The 18,706-nt window shown below is 48.9% G+C and overlaps 1 protein-coding gene across 3 annotated transcripts in view; it reads left to right on the forward strand.

Annotated features, from left to right (window-relative positions):
* The window catches only part of GAB2 (GRB2 associated binding protein 2), a 196,624-nt gene extending 190,125 nt beyond the window's left edge, over positions 1-6,499 (forward strand). For all 3 annotated transcript variants that reach the window (XM_054015774.1, XM_054015776.1, XM_054015775.1), the window contains one exon: positions 3,196-6,499. In XM_054015774.1, the coding sequence (XP_053871749.1) occupies positions 3,196-3,339 (144 nt within the window). In that variant the 3' untranslated portion in view covers positions 3,340-6,499. The remainder of the gene's footprint in view (positions 1-3,195) is intronic.
* Positions 6,500-18,706: the final 12,207 nt, after the last annotated feature.

Consider the following 18,706-nt stretch of genomic DNA (forward strand, 5'->3'; position numbering starts at 1 on the left):
TTCACCAACATCAACGTGGGATGGCCGGGAAAGGTACATGATGCTCGCGTCTTCAGGAACTCTGCTCTGTTTCGAAAGCTGGAGGAAGGGACTTTCTTCCCGGACCAGAAAGTGACCATTGGGGATGTTGAAATGCCTATCGTGATCCTTGGGGACCCAGCCTACCCCTTAATGCCATGGCTCATGAAGCCGTACACAGGCAGCCTGGACAGGAGTCAGGACCTGTTCAACTACAGGCTGAGCAAGTGCCGAATGGTGGTGGAATGTGCATTTGGACGTTTAAAAGCGCGCTGGCGCAGCTTACTGACTCGCTCAGACCTCAGCGAAAAGAATATCCCTATTGTTATTGCTGCTTGCTGTGCGCTCCACAATATCTGTGAGAGTAAGGGGGAGACCTTTATGGCGGGGTGGGAGGTTGAGGCAACTCGCCTGGCCGCTGATTACGCGCAGCCAGACACCAGGGCGGTTAGAGGAGCACAGCAGGGCGCGGTGCGCATCAGAGAAGCTTTGAAAACGAGTTTTGTGACTGGCCAGGCTACTGTGTGAAACTTCTGTTTGTTTCTCCTTGATGAACCCTCCAACCCCCCCCCCCGACCCGGTTCACTCTACTTCCCTGTAAACCAACCACCCCACCCCACCCTCCCCTCCCCCTTGCAGAGGCAATAAAGTCATTGTTTTTTCACATTCATGCATTCTTTATTAGTTCCTTACAGAGGTAGGGGGATAATTGCCAAGGTAGCCTGGGATGGGTGGGGGAGGAGGGATGGAAAAGGACACACTGCATTTTAAAACTTTAACTCTTATTGAAGCCCAGCCTTCTGATGCTTGGGCGATCATCTGGGGTGGAGTGACTGGGTGGACGGAGGCCCCCCCACCGTGTTCTTGGGCGTCTGGGTGAAGAGGCTATGGAACTTGGGGAGGAGGGCTGTTGGTTACACAGGGGCTGTAGCGGCGGTCTCTGCTCCTGCTGCCTTTCCTGCAACTCAACCATACGCTCGAGCATATCACTTTGATGCTCCAGCAGACGGAGCATTGCCTCTTGCCGTCTGTCTGCAAGCTGACGCCACCTATCGTCTTCAGCCCGCCACCTCTCCTCTCGTTCATGTTGGGCTTTTCTCATCTCCGACATTGACTGCCTCCACGCATTCTGCTGTGCTCTATCAGCCTGGGCGGACATCTGCAGCTCCGTGAACATCTCGTCCCTCGTCTTACGTTTTCTCTTTCTAATGTTCACGAGCCTCTGCGAAGGAGAAACATTTGCAGCTGGTGGAGGAGAAGGGAGAGGTGGTTAAAAAGGACACATTTTAGGGAACAATGGGTACACTCTTTCATTACAAGGTCGCATATTTCGGCTTGCAGGCAGCCATCGTAGGCCACAGTGTTTTGGCTTTTTTAACCTTCTTAACATGCGGGAAAGGTTGCAAACAGCAGCGCATTTCCCATATCAAGGATGAATTGGGTTGTCCATTTAAAATGGGGTTTCAATGTAAAAGGAGGGGGCTGCGGTTTCCCGGTTAACATGCGGCACAAACACAAGTAAACCACCCCCCCCCCACACACACACACGATTCTCTGGGATGATCACTTCACCCCTCCCCCCCACCGCGTGGTTAACAGCGGGGAACATTTCTGGTCAGAAGAGCAGGAACGGGCGCCTCTGAATGTCCCCCTTAATAAAATCACCCCATTTCAACCAGGAGAGCTTTCTGGAGATGTCCCTGGAGGATTTCCGCCCCATCCCCATACACGTTAACAGACTTGCTTGCTTTTTTTTTGTAATGTTTACAAATATTTACAAAGTTACACTCACCAGAGGTCTCCTGTGTGCCCTGAGGGTCTTGGGTGAGTTCGGGGGTTACTGGTTCCAGGTCCAGGGTCACAAACATATCCTGGCTGTTGGGGAAACCGGTTTCTCCGCTTCCTTGCTGCTGTGAGCTACCTACAGTACCTCCATCGTCATCTTCCTCGTTCCCCGAACCGTCTTCCCTGTGTGTTTCTCCAGTGAGAGAGTCATAGCACACGGTTGGGGTAGTGGTGGCTGCACCCCCTAGGATCGCATGCAGCTCCGCGTAGTAGCGGCAAGTTTGCGGCTCTGCCCCGGACCTTCCGTTTGCTTCTCTGGCTTTGTGGTAGGCTTGCCTTAGCTCCTTAATTTTCACGCGGCACTGCTGTGTGTCCCTGTTATGGCCTCGGTCCTTCATGGCCTTGGAGATCTTTTCTAATACTTTTCCATTTCTTTTACTGCTACGGAGTTCAGCTATCACTGCTTCATCTCCCCATATGGCGAGCAGATCTCGTACCTCCCGTTCGGTCCATGCTGGAGCTCTTTTGCGATCCTGGGAGGACTCCATGACGGTTACCTGTGCTGATGAGCTCTGCGTGGTCACCTGTGCTCTCCACGCTGGGCAAACAGGAAATGAAATTCAAACCTTCGCGGGTCTTTTCCTGTCTACCTGGTCAGTGCATCTGAGTTGAGAGCGCTGTCCAGAGCGGTCACAATGAAGCACTGTGGGATAGCTCCCGGAGGCCAATAACATCGAATTCCGTCCACACTACCCCAATTCCGACCCGCAAAGGCCGGTTTTATCGCTAATCCCCTCGTCGGAGGTGGTGTAAAGAAACCGGTTTAAAGGGCCCTTTAATTCGAAAGAAAGGGCCTCGTTGTGTGGACGTGTCCAGGCTTAATTCGGTTTAACGCTGCTAAAGTCGACCTAAACCCGTAGTGTAGACCAGGCCTTACTGAGGAGGAAAGAACCCAGTTGGACTCTCAGATCCCAGGCTGTGTTTGCAGCGCTGGCAGTTAGAAAGCAATATTGTTTTGCTTGTAAACTGAGCACATTTGACACAGAGTCACTGAGAGACAATAAACACGGAAACCCAGGGTGCCATTTTACACTCTTCTTTCAGACCAGGCTCTCACTTTGGGCCTGCTCCAAAGCCTGTTAAGTCAATAGGAGTTTTTTGATGAAGGCCTCATTAAGAAATCAGAGGGATCTAAAGCAAGGATTTGTAAGTCATATAAATGAAGAGCTACCAAGGCTGAGATATAGGCAGGTGGTTCCAGATAGCAAGAGCTGCAGAGAAGGCTCGTGCAGTATGAGGGGTGAGATTGTACGAGAGGACAGAGGTGAGGCCAGCAGAGTAGGTAGATGTACTATCACTACGTCACACTGTGTTCTTCTCCCCTGTACCCAGCCCTCCACATCGTCAGTCGCCTCAGACGAGAAGGTCGATTATGTGCAGGTTGACAAAGAGAAGACACAAGCCCTGCAGAACACCATGCAGGAGTGGACTGACGTCCGGCAATCAGCAGAGCCCATTAAGAGCATGAAGCAGTAATGGACGGGGCAGATGGGGACAGCCATCCAGACAGGCAAATGTCCAACGGGTTTTCCCAGGCTGGGGTTCCCCTGGGTATGCGAGCTCACTTTGGGGTTGCATTTCTACAGTACTGTTGTTTGGGTCTTTTTTTTTTTTAAGAAACTTAATTTCAGGGGAAGACTTGGCAGATATTGTTTGCCAGTGACAAAGACCAAGTACTTGCAGTGGCTGGGTTTGTGCTATTACTTTAGCTGCTGGCTATACTGTTCAGGAACTTCAAACTTAGCAATACTGGGGTCACAAATGCCCAGCATGTCTTTTGCTTACAGCTGTTATTAAAGCCACCTTGTACCTGCTAACACTGTAGTATCTTTCTCAGTCTTCTTCCGTACTGTACACCTGAACTGTGCCGAATGTATACTGGTTTGGTGGCATCTTTTACAGGACACAGATTCCCGCTCCATACCATTGGGTGGTCCTGACCTTTTCAACCTCTTCAAAAACAATGGGCAACCGCCAGGTCTAATATGTACTTGTTTTATTATCAAATCGCTTGTCAATAATGACCGACATGCGTTTGTAACCTGCAGGGGGCGCTTCTCCATCAGGCAGCATGGCTTGTGTGCCAATACCTGTGGCCATTCTGTAGCTTGCAAAACGCCCAGACTGACCGACTGGTTGAGACGACCTTAGACCTCCAGGGCTGACCTCTCCTCCCCCACAGCACACACATAATGTATTAAACAGCAAGATTTACTGAGGTGCCTCTTCTTTTTAAATGAGTGTTGATGTGGGAGGGTGGGGGGTTCTAAAGTCCCCAAAATGAAAGGCTTGTGAAAGGCAGGATCAGCTTGTGAAAGCAGAATTAAAGGACTAGAGGCTTGAACTCAATGGGAATCCTTTCACTGACTTCAATAGGCTCTGGCTCTGGCCCTGAGGGTCAACTTCTGCCCAGGGCGGCAGCATTTGCAGCCCCATTGGGAGACAATTCTGCTGCCGTTGAAGTCAGCAAAAGCTTCGCCATTGATTGCAATGGGAGCAGGAAAAGGCTCCCCTGAGTCCAAGTGGAGAATTAGGCCCATGTGTGACTTGTATGGCTTAATGATGAGTAAGAGGAATGGGATATGGGACTGTCAACAAGGATCTGGAGGGCGTAGATACTGTACCAAGGAAGGAGTGGAATTGTTTAAGAGGCCCAAGGAGGGACAGCTAGGTGTAATGCAGTGGAGTTGAGTGAAAGAAATGTAGGCTACTGGTGAGATCTTCAGCTGGGGAATAGTCTCCCACGAGGAGCCAAGGCGGTCCCATCACTTGAGTAACCTAAAGCAGTGAGGAACGTGCTGTAGGGAACGACTGTGCATTGGACCCTAAGAACTGACCTGTGCCTTCTTCCCCCATCTCTGGTTGCCTCAGTCCGGTGGTTTGCACAGTGCGGTGCCTCAACACTTGGTCAACACTACAGTAGCAATTGGTGTTGATGAAATTTACAATCCTCAGCTGAAATGAACAATGAGTACCTAGTATACATAGGGCAGTGAGGGCCAGGGTCTTGACTCATCCGGCACTTTGGGTTCATCTTCTTCTAAGCCCTTGCCCCTCTGAGAGGAGTGAGAAGGAAGGGAGAACCTATTGCCCGGATAATAATCTGTAAACGCATGGATAACAATCCATGACCCCGTAACAATATGGAGGAACAATGATCGACATGTAATGGTCTGATTGCCAAACAGAATGCTAGAAACATGCTAAGCGCTGATTTGGACAAACAGCATTGCTGTAAGCTAAGAGTGAACAGAAGGATAAACCAAGAGGTTAAGATAATAAACGCAATGATTAAAGAACTCAGAGTATCTATTCGGCCCCTACTCCCCCCTCCCATTGGCAACAGGGATGGATGACAAAGGATGAGATTTTCAAATGGGCCTAAACGAGTTAGGCACTACAGCTGGCCAGAAAATGGAAATCCATTCCCATGAAAAAGTTCATTTTTTGTTTTTATAATTGTCCTGAATTGGGATCAAAAGTCCAAAATGACATTTTCACAGGAAGGGATTTTCAGGAAGTCAGGGGGAGAACTGAAAGTGGCATTTCTTGGCTTCCCAGCTGCCCACCAGGGAAGGCTCTTGTCATTTTCACTTTCTCCCCACAGGCAGAAAGCGAAACAGCAGAAGCCTTCCAGGCCCACAGCTGGGGAAGTGACATTTTAATTTTTCCAAATGGAAAATTGAAATTTTTTGGCAAAATTGAAATTTTCCCACAGAAAACAAATTGTGATTTTGCAAAATAGGCATTTTCCATCAGAAAACCATTCCGATGGAAAATTCCCAACCAGCTCTGTTAGGCACCCAATGCCCATTGAATGTGCTAACTCTGGCTGAGTAACATGTGGGGGGGATTGTCAAGACAACATCACATATATTGTGTTGCACTGACGCAAAAGCAGTAGAGTAGTGGACATTGCAAGGCTGGTTCTAAAGTCGTAGTGGTGCCAATCCCAGTTCTTTGACTGTAGCCAGCACTGCTACTGTGCATACACAAACAGCATGCCTGTGAGGCAGCGATCGTGATGGACGGCCAATGCTCCTCTATAAAATCATGCACACGTCATGTTTACAAGTGAGAGCTGTGCATTTCCTTGCAGCCTCATGCTCGTATGACTGCCAAGGTGCACGTGTGCTGAACTAAAGCCACATACAGACATTGCCATCATCAGCAGGGGATAGAATGCAGAACTGCCAGCAACAAAACCACAGGTCCCTACCACTTGAGCGACAGGAGTTTCTCCATTAGTAGTAAGTAGCTGGCTGCTGTAGTCACTGGGGCTAGCCAGGGCCGGCTCTAGGCACCAGCAAAACAAGCTGGTGCTTGGGGCGGCACATTTTTAGGGGCGGCATTCTGGCGTGGGCCATGCCGCCCCTAAAAATGTGCCCCGGCCGCCCTAACTCACCTCTGCTGCTGCCACTCGCACGCCACTGCTCGCCCTCCCTCCCAGGCTCTCAAACCCGGGAGGGAGGGGGAGATCCTGAGCGGCCGTGGCGCGCGAAACAGCTGATTCGCGCGCCGCGGCCGCTCGGGATCTCCCCCTCCCTCCTGGGTTTGAGAGCCTGGGAGGGAGGAGGAGACCCCGAGTGGCCACGGCGCACGCGCTGCTTCTCCCTCTCCCTCCCTCCCTCCTAGGCTTGAGAGCCTGGGGCGAGGAGGCAGGGCTGGAGATTTGGGGAAGGGGCGGAGTTGAGGCAGGGCCAGGGGTGGGGTAAGAAAAAAACGGGGGGGGGTGCGTCCAAAATTGTTTTTGCTTGGGGCAGCAAAAATCCTAGAGCCGGCCCTGGGGCTAGCTATGAGAGGGAGACATGATAACACACATGCGCACACACAGGGCCAGTGTATTACAAATGCACGGTCGTACCATGATATTTGCAAACACTTTCAAATTGGAATGCCAATTAAAAACAAACCCTACGCCCGATTATTAAAAGACACAGAATGAAACGTACAAGAGCACACCACAAATAACATAGCCCAGGCTGACACTATAAATGACGCCGGTCACATTTTTCCAATGCCTTCATTACACAGGCATTTGCCTTAATTGTATAACTCCTGGTGCAATCCTAGAAGCATCATTCTGAAAGCCACTAGGCCGAATAAAATGTATCACCTGGTGCTATGGGGCTTTCAGGTGCACCCACAGTATCAGAATAATACATACGAAGGCTGAACACCCTCTGTTCCCCAGGATAGGGCTGAGGTCTATTGGCAGGGCAGGATGGCGGTAAACCGTGCCTGGCCCGTGCATCCATAGAGAATGTCTGTCTCCAGGACTGACCATCTGGTGCCTTTTAGCAGACATTAATTAATTCTCCCTGAGCCTGGACTGACTTATTCACATTTAGTATCTGCTCCAGAACGGTGCTTGACACAAACAGTGTCAAGCTCTCTCCCAATATTCAACAGTCAGCGAGCTTCATCTCAGGGGCCGTTCCATCCAAGGGCTTCATGGTAGCTGTCTGGGTGGAATTTGCCCCTGCGCAGCAGGCCAGCATGAGGCCTATGTCCTGCCTAAGGCCTATTTTGGGACAGGGCCCTGCTGTGAAATTGAGGTCTAGCCTCGCCTCCTGGCTCCGAAGGGCAGGGATGTTTGGCTCCAGGCTTGTAAGCCCAGTCCACGTGTTCGCTGTGAGGAATGCCTCGGAAGGAGAGTTAAAATACTGAGCCACGTTTACACACTGAGAGGGGGGCTCATACAACTCAAACCATTGACATCAGTGGAGCTACTCCTGGTTATAGTCCAGTGTAAGCAATAGGAGAATCGGGCCCATCAGGTGCCTTAAGACATGCAATCCAGGGCAGAGGACCCAGATGAAGGCCCTCAGTGAGGCGCAGGGCTTTGGCTGGGCTTTCTGTTTTGGGGTGCATTTCACTTTGAGTGGGGAGCGCAGCTTTGCCAAGGAGTTTGTTCTTTTTCAGTTTTTAAATAAAGTTCCTTCAGCATCAACAAGCAACCAGTGGCACTGGAACACTTTTAATAGTGGGGGGTGCTGAAAGCCAGCCCCCTTACCCCTGTCTGACCCCCCCACCCTCCAGAGCTGGGACCGGGAGCAGGGCCATGTCTCCCCAAGAGGGGGTAGGGGGGCCGAGGCTGGGGGTGGGCACGGGACAGGAGAGGAGCCCCGGAGCTGGCAGCCAGGACCCCAAGTATGGGGCCGGGAGCAGAGCCCGGTGTAAAACCTGGGGGTGCTGCAGCACCCCCCGTACCCCGAGTTCCCACCCCTATGCAAGATAATAATTATTGCTAATTATTATTGTTTGGGTATTAACAGCTCTTCCAGATCTGCCCCTCCCCTCACCCTGCAATGAGCACTGCATGACCCTAATGGATCCCATTGTAGGATGCTGCTCTTTGAGACCATTATGCTGCCTTGCAAAACTGTCCAGAAATTTTACCAGCCCAGGCACATCTTCTACTCTCCTACCCTTGACCATGCAAAAGGCTGATGATCATGAAGAAGCTATAAGGAAATTTTGCAAGGCTGCCATGATGGTAATTTACAGGAAAAATAAAGCAGGTGTCATAATGGTCCAAATAAAAAGAATACTAATCACAGTGGTGTTGCAGGAAAAAACGAATAGATGGGGCCAGCATAGATCTCTGTCTTTCATAGGTCTGTGAGTGCTTTGTTGCCAGCAAGCTACTCTGTCCTGCATACAGCGTCTGAATCTTTTTGCAGTGAGACAATACAAGAAGAGCATGATACGTTGTGTTTCTATAGCCCCTTTCATCGTAGAGCTCAGTGGGCCTGGTCCAAAGACCACAGAAGTCAGTGTAAAGATTCCCATTAAATTCGATAGTCCCATTAACAGGATATTGGCAACCCTTGTAGTCTAAACATTGCAGCACTGTGGTACTTCTTGAGACCCAGGAAGTGGAAATAAATGGAAACAAAAGCAAAACTGATTCAGCTATTCTCACTCACCCAGTTGAAGGGATTTGCAAAATGTAACAACAAAAATGGCATACGCATTGGGAAACAAATAACTTTTTAAAAATTCTTTCAATTTTAATGCTCTAAAATGTTATCATTAACACAGAAAAGACTCTTTTTTTAACAAGATATGATTATTGGCCTTACAACGTCCCTTTAATTTATTAACCCTTTAGGTTCATTTCACCCACCAGTGGAATGCAGCCACTTCTGGTGTGCATCACAACTGCTATTTTAACAGCACACAGCAGTACCACCCTACAGTTTCGGACAGGCAGGCCTCTCAACAAAATGTCATTATTATAGAGATGAAACTGAAGCCAGCTTCAGACAGGAAACTTAACAAAATATTGGGCCCATCCAAAGCCCACTGAAGTCAATGGAAAGACTCCTATTGATTTGAATGGATGTTAGAGCAGGTTCTGTGCTCATTGATACACTCCCTGCCTGTGTGACTTGTAGCCTGCATGCACGTATATTCAGAGCTTTGGGAATTCACCAGAAGATGCATGATCAGAAATTCATTTTCTCTTCACATCTACCAGGCTGGAGAGAAGTTGAACTTGCCAAATGGCCACGTACTATTAGGATGCTACTGTAGATCTTGAAAGCCAGGGAGTTGAAACAGGAGCAGCCTGGGCATTTTATGACTGATGTCAGTGGCACATCAGATACAATAGCAGATGAGCTGTTCTGTGTGGCAGTCCCATTGTGCACGTGATTGCTTTAATTCCACACTAGAACATTCAGTCAAATGCAAACATCTCTACTGTTGTGACTGGGAACAAGACTTGGAGTTGGTGATCAAAGTTTCCCACCCCGTCCAAGTAAATTTTTAGTACATACGTGTGTGTGTGTGTTCAGCTTTACTTTGAAGGCAGCTACAGACCTCCTGAAACTGCTGGGTGCATCTCCTGCTCTGCTCACTGGTGAGCACTCATTATGTTCTCCCTTTCACGTTGTTCAGGAAGGTGGCGTGTTCCTCACATGTCTGTTACACAGCACAGTGCACATAGTCAGTGCATACTCAATAATAACCTGCAGCCTCTGTGCATTATGGTGCTCTGCCTTCAAAGAAAGGTACATTGAGGGGCCTAAGTATGTTGACCTGATCTAGGTAGCTGCTGTGACAAAAGAACTCACTCCTGGTTGTTCAATCCCTGGTCAATGTTTGTGCAGCATTTCTGCTTAACCCAGCCTGAAAACTAACAGCTTTAAATGCCTGGGCATCAATGACTTCGCCCTGAGGGAATTAGTCTAGTGCGTCCCATCTGCAGTGGGACAAGCCAAGGAAGAGTGGCTTCTTGGTTAGATCTGGGTATTTTAGGGAGTGCAATGCCTTGAAAATAATTAATCTTAAATGCCAGTGAAAGGCTCGGCCTGATTCTCATGCCAAGGCCTCCCGCCTTTGTCATCCCACCTAAAAAAAAATGGGTGTGTGGTGATGAAGAGAGGTTGAATTTTTGTCAAGCGCTGTGCCATTTTTTTATTGTTAAGGTATAGCACAAAACCCTCAGCCATACCGTGTTCAGCAGATATTTTTTAAGGGCGCATGTATCTGAAAGCATGTATCACTTCTTGCAAGTTACCAGCTATGAGCTATCCACACCCTTGGAAATGCATTAGCTGCCTGTAGCTGATTTGTTTAGGGTTGACGTTCAGTGTTGGGTGGGAAATGAATTGCCTGCTGCTATAAATTGCTTTGGGTTCTAGAATTAGGCTTGCGCTGAAGTAGGAGAAAGAAAAGGAGTGTGTGTATTGTACAGGGGAAGAGTGGCACGATTCACAGACAGAGCCAAGCTCTCGCCCTGTACTGTGTGGTTGCTGTCGGCTGGGGTGATTTAAATCAAGCCGGATGAATTTAGAACACTGCTTAGTTATGGACGCCAGCCATGTGAAGGGTTCCCTGGCCTGTCTCTCTGGGGAATTATGTAAGAGGAGGAGCAAGTCCTAATGGTCTGAGAGTAGAACTGGATATTAGGTCTGTCCTGGTCCTGACACTTAACCCCTTCCTTTGGGAACCCCTCTGCCTGAGTTTCCCCCAGGAATAATAAGGGGTCAGCAAAACAGACCTGACTCACAGGGATGTGGTGAGGATTGCTAATGAGTTAAAGCCCTTTAAAAACACAGGCCCTGATTCTGCAAAGGGCGGAGCACCTTCAGCTCCATTGATTTCAATGGGGAGCGGAACTTGCTTGGCATCCTGCAAGTTGAGCCCCATCCATCTGTGGGGCCTTATCCCATGAAGTTCAGGTGAGCTGGTCCCACAGAACGCCAGCTGTCAGCAAGAGCACACTTGGTAACAGCCCAGAGGTGGCGGGCGAGGAGCCCTCACCAACAGACAGTGTAGCACTGGGGCGCAGATTCTTAGAGGTGCTTTGAAATAGGGATAAACAGCCGCCCTGGTATCTGCATGGGAATGGTGTAGCGTTCCGGATGATCCCGTTTCTGTGTCCCCTTTTGTCTGTGAGGAGACAACATGGCTGACACTCGGCGTGTGGTGCCAGAGCTTTGCTCCGAGCCGAGAGGGGCTCTTCTCCCTCTGCCCAGGGTCCTGTGAGGAAAGAGGCCAGAGTCCGTGCAATTCCTCCCAAGCCGCTGAGATGCAGAGGAGCCTTTCCACCCTCCCAGCAGTCAACTCTGAGGGAGGAGAAGCCCCAAGCCCAGACCTGGCACAAGGGGAGTCGCCCCACAATAACAAACGTGGTGCCACCTCCTGACATCGCTTTATTATGTCTGTATCAGCAAGACGAGCAAGGACTGGGAGTCAGGAGACCTGGCTTCTCATCTCAGCTGAGCCAGCCACTCACTGTGGCCTTGAGCAAGTCTCATAGGCCTGGTCTACACTGGGGGGAGAGAGGGGATCGATCTAAGATACGCAACTTCAGCTATGAGAATAGCATAGCTGAAGTCGACGTATCTTAGATCGAATTAAGATCACTTACTTTGCATCCTCGCGGCGCGGGATCGACGGCCGCGGCTCCCCCGTCGACTTTGCTTCCGCCTCTCGCACTGCTGGAGTTGAGCAATTGACGGGAGAGCGATTGGGGATCGATTTATCATGTCTACACTACACGCGATACATCGATCCCCAATAGATTGATCGCTACCCGCCGATCCGGCGGGTAGTGTGGACGTACCCTGAGGGTCTGTCTACACTGTGATAAAAAAACCTACGGCACCGAGTCTCAAGCCCCAGTCAGCTGACTCAGTCTCCGGCTGCTGGGCTAAAAATAGCAGTGTAGACATCCAGGCTCGGGCTGGAGCCTGAGGTCTGAGATTCTCACCCACTTGCGAGGTCTCGCAACCCAGGCTCCTGCCCAAACCTGAAGGTCTACACTGCAAATTGATAGCCCCACAGCCGGAGCCCCACAAGCCCGCGTCAGCTCACCCAGGCCAGCTGCAGCCATGCTGCGATGTATTGAATGCAGTGTAGACATACCCTTACTCTTGCTGTGCTTCAATTGCCTGCCATGGAAAATGGAAAAGGTGACTTGACTGGCCTCAGTGAAGTACACTGAGATGCACAGACAGATGGTGCTGGGGACCTGCACATTATTATTGTTTATTGATTGCCCGTTGCATCATTAGGTGACATGTTGTGAATGGGCAACTTCGGGATGTGATGACAGGAAGTGGGGATCACAATTATTTTGTGACCCCCAGCAGCTCTGTTCAGTTACACGCTGGTTCCCCCTGTTCTGAGTGCACATGGAAACCAGATGGTGAGAGCCAAGTGTTAGTTAGGGTAGGTCTACACTTACCTCCGGGTCCGGCGGTAAGCAATCGATCTTCTGGGATCGATTTATCGCATCTTGTCTAGACGCGATAAATCGATCCCGGATCAATCCCGGAAGTGCTCGCCGTCGACGCCGGTACTCCAGCTCCGCGAGAGGAGTACGCGGCATCGACGGGGGACCCTGCCTGCCGTGTCTGGACCCGCAGTAAGTTCGAACTAAGGTACCTCGATTTCAGCTACGTTATTAACGTAGCTGAATTTGCGTACCTTAGTTCGAAATGGGGGGCTAGTTTGGACCAGGCCTTAGTGTCTCTTGCTGTGAAGGGTTTTGGGTGCTTTAAAATTAGCCAGAGAAAACTTCCAAATCTCTAGAGCATTCCTTCTGCCCCAGGAGTGAGAGAACTGGGGAATTTTCTGCAGAAGGGGAATTCACATGTTGTTTCAATGGTGTCGCACTTGTTGTATCCCATCTTATGATGTAGCTAATCAGCTAAGACGATGAAGTTCAGACCCAGGTATTGTGAGTTTTACTTCCATATTGTAGTAGTTACTTTTGGCTGATAAACTGTGCAGTTCCAAGGTGGATTTGGACTGGATTCCCCGAAAGAGGGCAGAGACAGTAATGTCCTGCAAAGATCCCAGCTACATTCCTGGCCAGGCCTTTGGAACAACCAAAAAAAATGTTGGCCCCCCTCAGTGAATCCTACCCAGGTTTTATAGAGAACCAGGTACATGCTGGAAAGTACTTTAGTCTCTGCAGTGTGACTGCCCAAGCAATGCCAACATGATCAATAAGGCTTCTACTAACATACCTCACAATCAAGCCACAGTGCTTTGTTTTAAGGAGCTCCCAGGGGACAGAAAGGAGTGGAGATTCTCCACTAATGTATGAGCTCTGTTTAGAATCAGCCCAAAGTCAGCCCTGGCTTCTATATAGTACCTTATTAGGCCTCCTCAGTATAACATGTATGAAACAGGACCAGTGCTGATTGGTAGCCATAGCTGTGACGAGAGAATTCTGACCTACCCACCCTCAAGTCACAGGGTCGAGGTAAATTTGAGCTTGTATATTTGAAGCCTGAAGGTTCCAGTGCGCCCCAAGTTCTTGTCCCTGTATCAACCACTACCTTAATTCCACTGCAGTTTTTCCTTTCAGGGCTCTCCTGCGCTATTTTAGTTGAAGTACTTTGGCTCAGAGCTGAAAAGCACTAAGATGCTGTTATTTATGCACTGATAATATGACTGTTAATGATATTCCTGCAGCTTGACAGCTGTAGTTTTATTAAATCATTTCTTCCATGGCCACGTCCGTGGCATCCTTCCCTCTGTTGGTCTGTCCTCGGTCTCCTGTCCTCTTGTCCGTCTCTACAGTTCTTTGGGATGTATTGTTGATAAGGTCACCACAGCACTGGTTCACATGGGAAAGACCCAATATTTAAGGCTTGTAGGGCTGCCAAAGTGTCGTGAGATATTTTCGAAGCCAGCCCAATGTGACACCATTGTAACATTTATTCCCCCGTGCATACAGATGGCAGGATCACCAGTTGCAACACAAACAGATAGAACCCAGGACTGTCAGCTCTATCATTTGAGCAAAATTAGATTTTCTGTCAACTCACTAGCGGTAGTAGGGCTTTTCTATTCTGTATGGCCACTCATTAGACGGTAGGGTGCACAAACAAATTGGAGTGTGGGCTACACTCTAGAGCAGTGGTTCTCAATCTAGCTACCATTATGAGCTGCATATGCGGCCCAGAATGTGTTATGTGGGTTGCATCCAATACTACTTATATGGCCCCGAGGATGTCACATGGGCCGCAGCTCTGTGCTGACTGGCCGCAGGTTGAGAACCACTGCTCTAGAGGGCTGATCAAAGACTAGGCACTAAGACAAGTCATGAGTTCTCAGCCCATCTCTTCTGCTGACTCCCTCTGTGGCTTTGGGTGAGTCACTTATCCTGCCTGGATCTCATTTCCTTTCCCATTTGTAAAATGAGGATAGTAGTACGTATTTCCCTATCTCAAAGGGTGTTGTGAGGGCTAATTAGTTAATGTCAGGAGATGCAAAGCGCTGTCAGTAGTCTGTACATTACTGGATCACTACATGATGATGATGCACCTTAATGTTACGACACCAAATGTCACAATTCCATCCTGGAACCAGGATGTCCTACTGGATAAAAACCCGTTAAAAGCGCTAATCCTAAATTGTGCAGGTGAAGAAAGGTGGTGGGAGAAGGCTTTTTACACAGTTTTGAAGCTCTGCTGTCATATCATACAAGAAAACGTCTGCCACTTTAATGAGCAATTAAGAGCTCTTGGCTGGAGAGCAATGAATATAGGGAATGTAACTAGGGACTTGGTCCTGCATCCATTGGAATTAATGGGAGTTCTGACACTGACTTCAGTAAATTCAGGATCAGATCCTTTGAATAATCAATAAGGCCCAATCCAATTTCCACTGAATTCAACAGACTCCCATTGACGTCAATGGTAATTAAACTGGACCCATTTACGTTAGGATAGCTTTTTTAACTGCTGTGAGGCGTGTATGACTGGCAGCTTTGAAGCTGTTGAATCTGCAGCATATTCTCAGTGATATTTTGTGTGTTCCAAAGTGTGTGACTGTTCTTAAACAGGATTGTGGGGTATTTTTTTCCATTTGTAGAAGTCAGAAAGGACAAAAATAATCAGTGGCAAAATGTACAGTGTGTGTCTTGTGGTGTCGCTGTTTGAGTTGGTTATTAATTTTTCAAATCACTGTGGACAACTAATCACTTAAGTTATTAATTTATTCATGGGTTTTTTTCTAAAAAAAGAATAACTTGAAACACTTATTTATCCTGTAAATTGCTCTTGAGCTTACCCTAGATAATATGTTTTTGCTGTTAATAAACATGGTACATGCCTGAAGCAAAGTTGATCTTGTTTTTAACTATTGTATCACAGCAGAGAAGCAGCAGGAAAATAAAAAAATTAAAAAATTGACAACCACAATTCCTGAGTTGTAATGTTATTTGAATCTGAGGGTAAAGACATCAATTAGTGAACAAATGGACTCAGGCACCATCTTTGACCTTTCATAAAATCATTTGTGTTGGAAGAAGTCTCTTATGGGTTAGCCATAATTATGGATAGTTATAGGTTGTTTGCCAGAAGCTGGGAATGGGCGACAGGGGATGGATTACTTGATGATTACCTGTTCTGTGTATTCCCTCTGGGGCACCTGGCATTGGCCACTGTCAGAAGACAGGATACTGGGCTAGATGGACCTTTGGTCTGACCCAGTATGGCCGTTCTTATGTATCCTGCACCATGGCAGGAATGAGACAGCATTGGCCTCTGGTGAGACACAACCAGCCAGTTCTCCAACTGGAGTAAATTGGCATTGTCCTGTTTTAGTTAATGGAGATATGCTGATTTATACCAGCTCAAGATCTGACCCAGGACTGGGTATAAAATGAGGCTCACACTTATCTCATGGTCTGAGGTAAAGTGGGTCGCACTGGGAGCACAGGTTATTGTACAAAAGGAATCTCAACAGGGGAAAGGTGCAATGGGTCCCAACCTACCCTGCTTCCCAGCATGCCAAAACCCTGCCTGGTGCCTGCCACTGCATCCCATCTGGAAGGCTTAGCCTCAGTGTAATAAATAATATGGGACAGGCCATTGGCCTATGGGTTAATGTGCCTTTTCTTCACTCTCCTTCATGCTGCATTTTTAGAAGATCTTGTCCGCATGTTAATCAGTTTCTCTCTCTGCCACAATCAGTTTTTCACACTTATTTCCTCCTGTGGAGATTTTTCTCCGTCTCAGTTTGTTTGTGCTTTTCCCTGTCTCACTCTTACTAAACTGAGCTCAGCCCGTGTCTCAACTGTGGGGAGGGATATTTTGGCCCAACGCACCAGGGCAAACCCCTGTTCTTAGGAATAGAATAAAAGGGGAAATGGGGAGGCAGGCGCAGAGGTATTCTCCAAATCTCTGACTGCTTTTCATACCAAAATGAAACAGTGTTGCCAACTCTCATGATATTGTCATGAGTCTCATGATAATTAATGTTTTCCTTAAAGCCCCAGCTCCTGGAGTCAAGTGGCTATGTTATGGTTTCAGCTTTCATTCTTAAAGAAAAAGTAAGTTTCTAGCCCTAGTGGCTGTGGATAAAACTTCAAAATGGGACCCCAGTGCATTCTAAAGGCTCAAAAAGCAGAAGGCAAATAAAAAGAACACCAAGTCTATTATTTTTACATAATCTCATGATTTTAAAGCCAATCTCATGATTTTTGGTGAGCCTGATTCATGACTTTTGAACAGTTGGGGTTGGCACTATTGATGAAATGCCACTCACCACAGATTAGTGCAGATCTTCATATTACAGTTGAGTTTAGTCTTTGTGGCAAGCTACCATGACTGCCAAATACCATTTGGATTGGGTAATATTTTACATTGACTTGGTACAAAGGTAAATAGAAACACAAGGTGCCAGGCAGTGCAGTGTCAAGGCCTACAGGTCCCACTGACTTCAATTGGAGTTGGGGGTACTTGACACTTCTGAAAGTCAGGCCCTTTTATCTTTTTGTGGGAATGATCCTCTAAGCAGAATGGGACAGTGCAGAGAGAGAGCGAGTGAGATGCTATGTAAGAAACCCTTCCCATCACAAGCCTTGTCTTTACAACTAAAACCGTGTGTTTTTTATGTGGTGGGTAGCTAACACAGGGGTAAAAACACAGTGAAGACAAGGCAGCCTTAGCCCCTTATTTGTGATTGACATCACCTAGTTACCTCACAGTAAAGCTGAAGTGCCTGGTCTTCTCTGTATTTTTACTTCAGAATAGCTCAGGCATGTTAGTTAGCTTGAGGTAAAAACACAACGTTTTTAGTAGTGAAGACAAGGCCAGAGAGCGCGTGAGAGGGAGCTGGAACGAGGGTTGCCAGGCGTCCGGGTTTCGAATGGAATGTCTGGTTGAAAAGGGACATTGGCGACTCTGGTCAGCACCACCAACTGGGCTGTTAAAAGTCTGGTTGGCAGCACAGCGGGGGTTTGGGGCTAAGGCAGGCTCCCTGCCTGCCTTGGCTCCGCATGGCTCCTGGAAGCGTACGCCAGCTTCCTGCGGCCCCTAGGAGAATGGGCAGCCAGGGAGACTCCGCGCCCTGCCCGCGCCCCGAGTGCTGGCTCTGCAGCTCCCATTGGCTGGGAACCGCGACCACTAGGAGCTGCAGGGGTGGCACCTGCAGGTGTGAGGGCAGCAGGCAGAGCATCCCTGGCCACCCATGCGCCTAGGGGCTGCAGGGACCTGGAGGCTGCTTCCTGGGAGCTGAGGTAAGTGCCACTGGGACCCCACATCCCAAATCCCCTCCCACACCCCAACCTCCTGCCCCAGCCTGGAGTCCCATCCTTCACCCATACTCCCTCCCGGAGCCTCCCACACACACCCCAGCCCTAACCCCCCTCCCACACACACACTGCCCCAGCCCGGACCCCCCCTCCTGCAACCCAAACCCCTCATCCCCAGCCACACCCCAGAGCCCGCACCTCCAGCTGGAGCCCTCACCTCCCCCTCCCCCTCCCACACCCCAGCCCCCTACCCCAGCCCTGATTCCCCTCCCGCCTTCCGAATCCCTCGGTCCCAGCCTGGAGCCCGCTCCTGCAACCCAAACCTCTTATCCCCAGCCCCAACCCAGAGCCTGCACCACCAGCCGGAGCCCTCACACCCCCCCCCGGCACCCCAACCCCCTGAGCCAGCCTGGTGAAAATGAGTGAGTGAGGGTGGGGAGAGCGAGGGACGGGGGTGTGTGTGTGGAGTGAGCAGGGGCGGGACCTTGGAGAAGGGGCAGGGTGGGTGGAGCAAGGGTGTTCGGATTTGTGCGAGTATAAAGTTGACAACCCTATCTCGTGCTACTCCACCTATATATAAAGAATACTAAAGTTCCTTTAGGTTTACAATCACACGTGGAATGATTAAATCAAATATGAATAATTTCTTCTTTAGTCAGACACAAACAAGTGAAATGCAAGAACTTAGCAGATGCCTTGCGAATATTTAAACACACTATGCATACATCCGTGAGATACCTGTTTCAAATGGAGAGAGGTAAATAGTGTGTCCCTCAGGGGTCTGTACTGGGCCCAGTCCTATTTAACATATTCATAAATGATCTGGAAAAA

The sequence above is a fragment of the Malaclemys terrapin genome, chromosome 1 (genome assembly GCF_027887155.1).
Source record: "Malaclemys terrapin pileata isolate rMalTer1 chromosome 1, rMalTer1.hap1, whole genome shotgun sequence".
NCBI lineage: Eukaryota > Metazoa > Chordata > Testudines > Emydidae > Malaclemys > Malaclemys terrapin.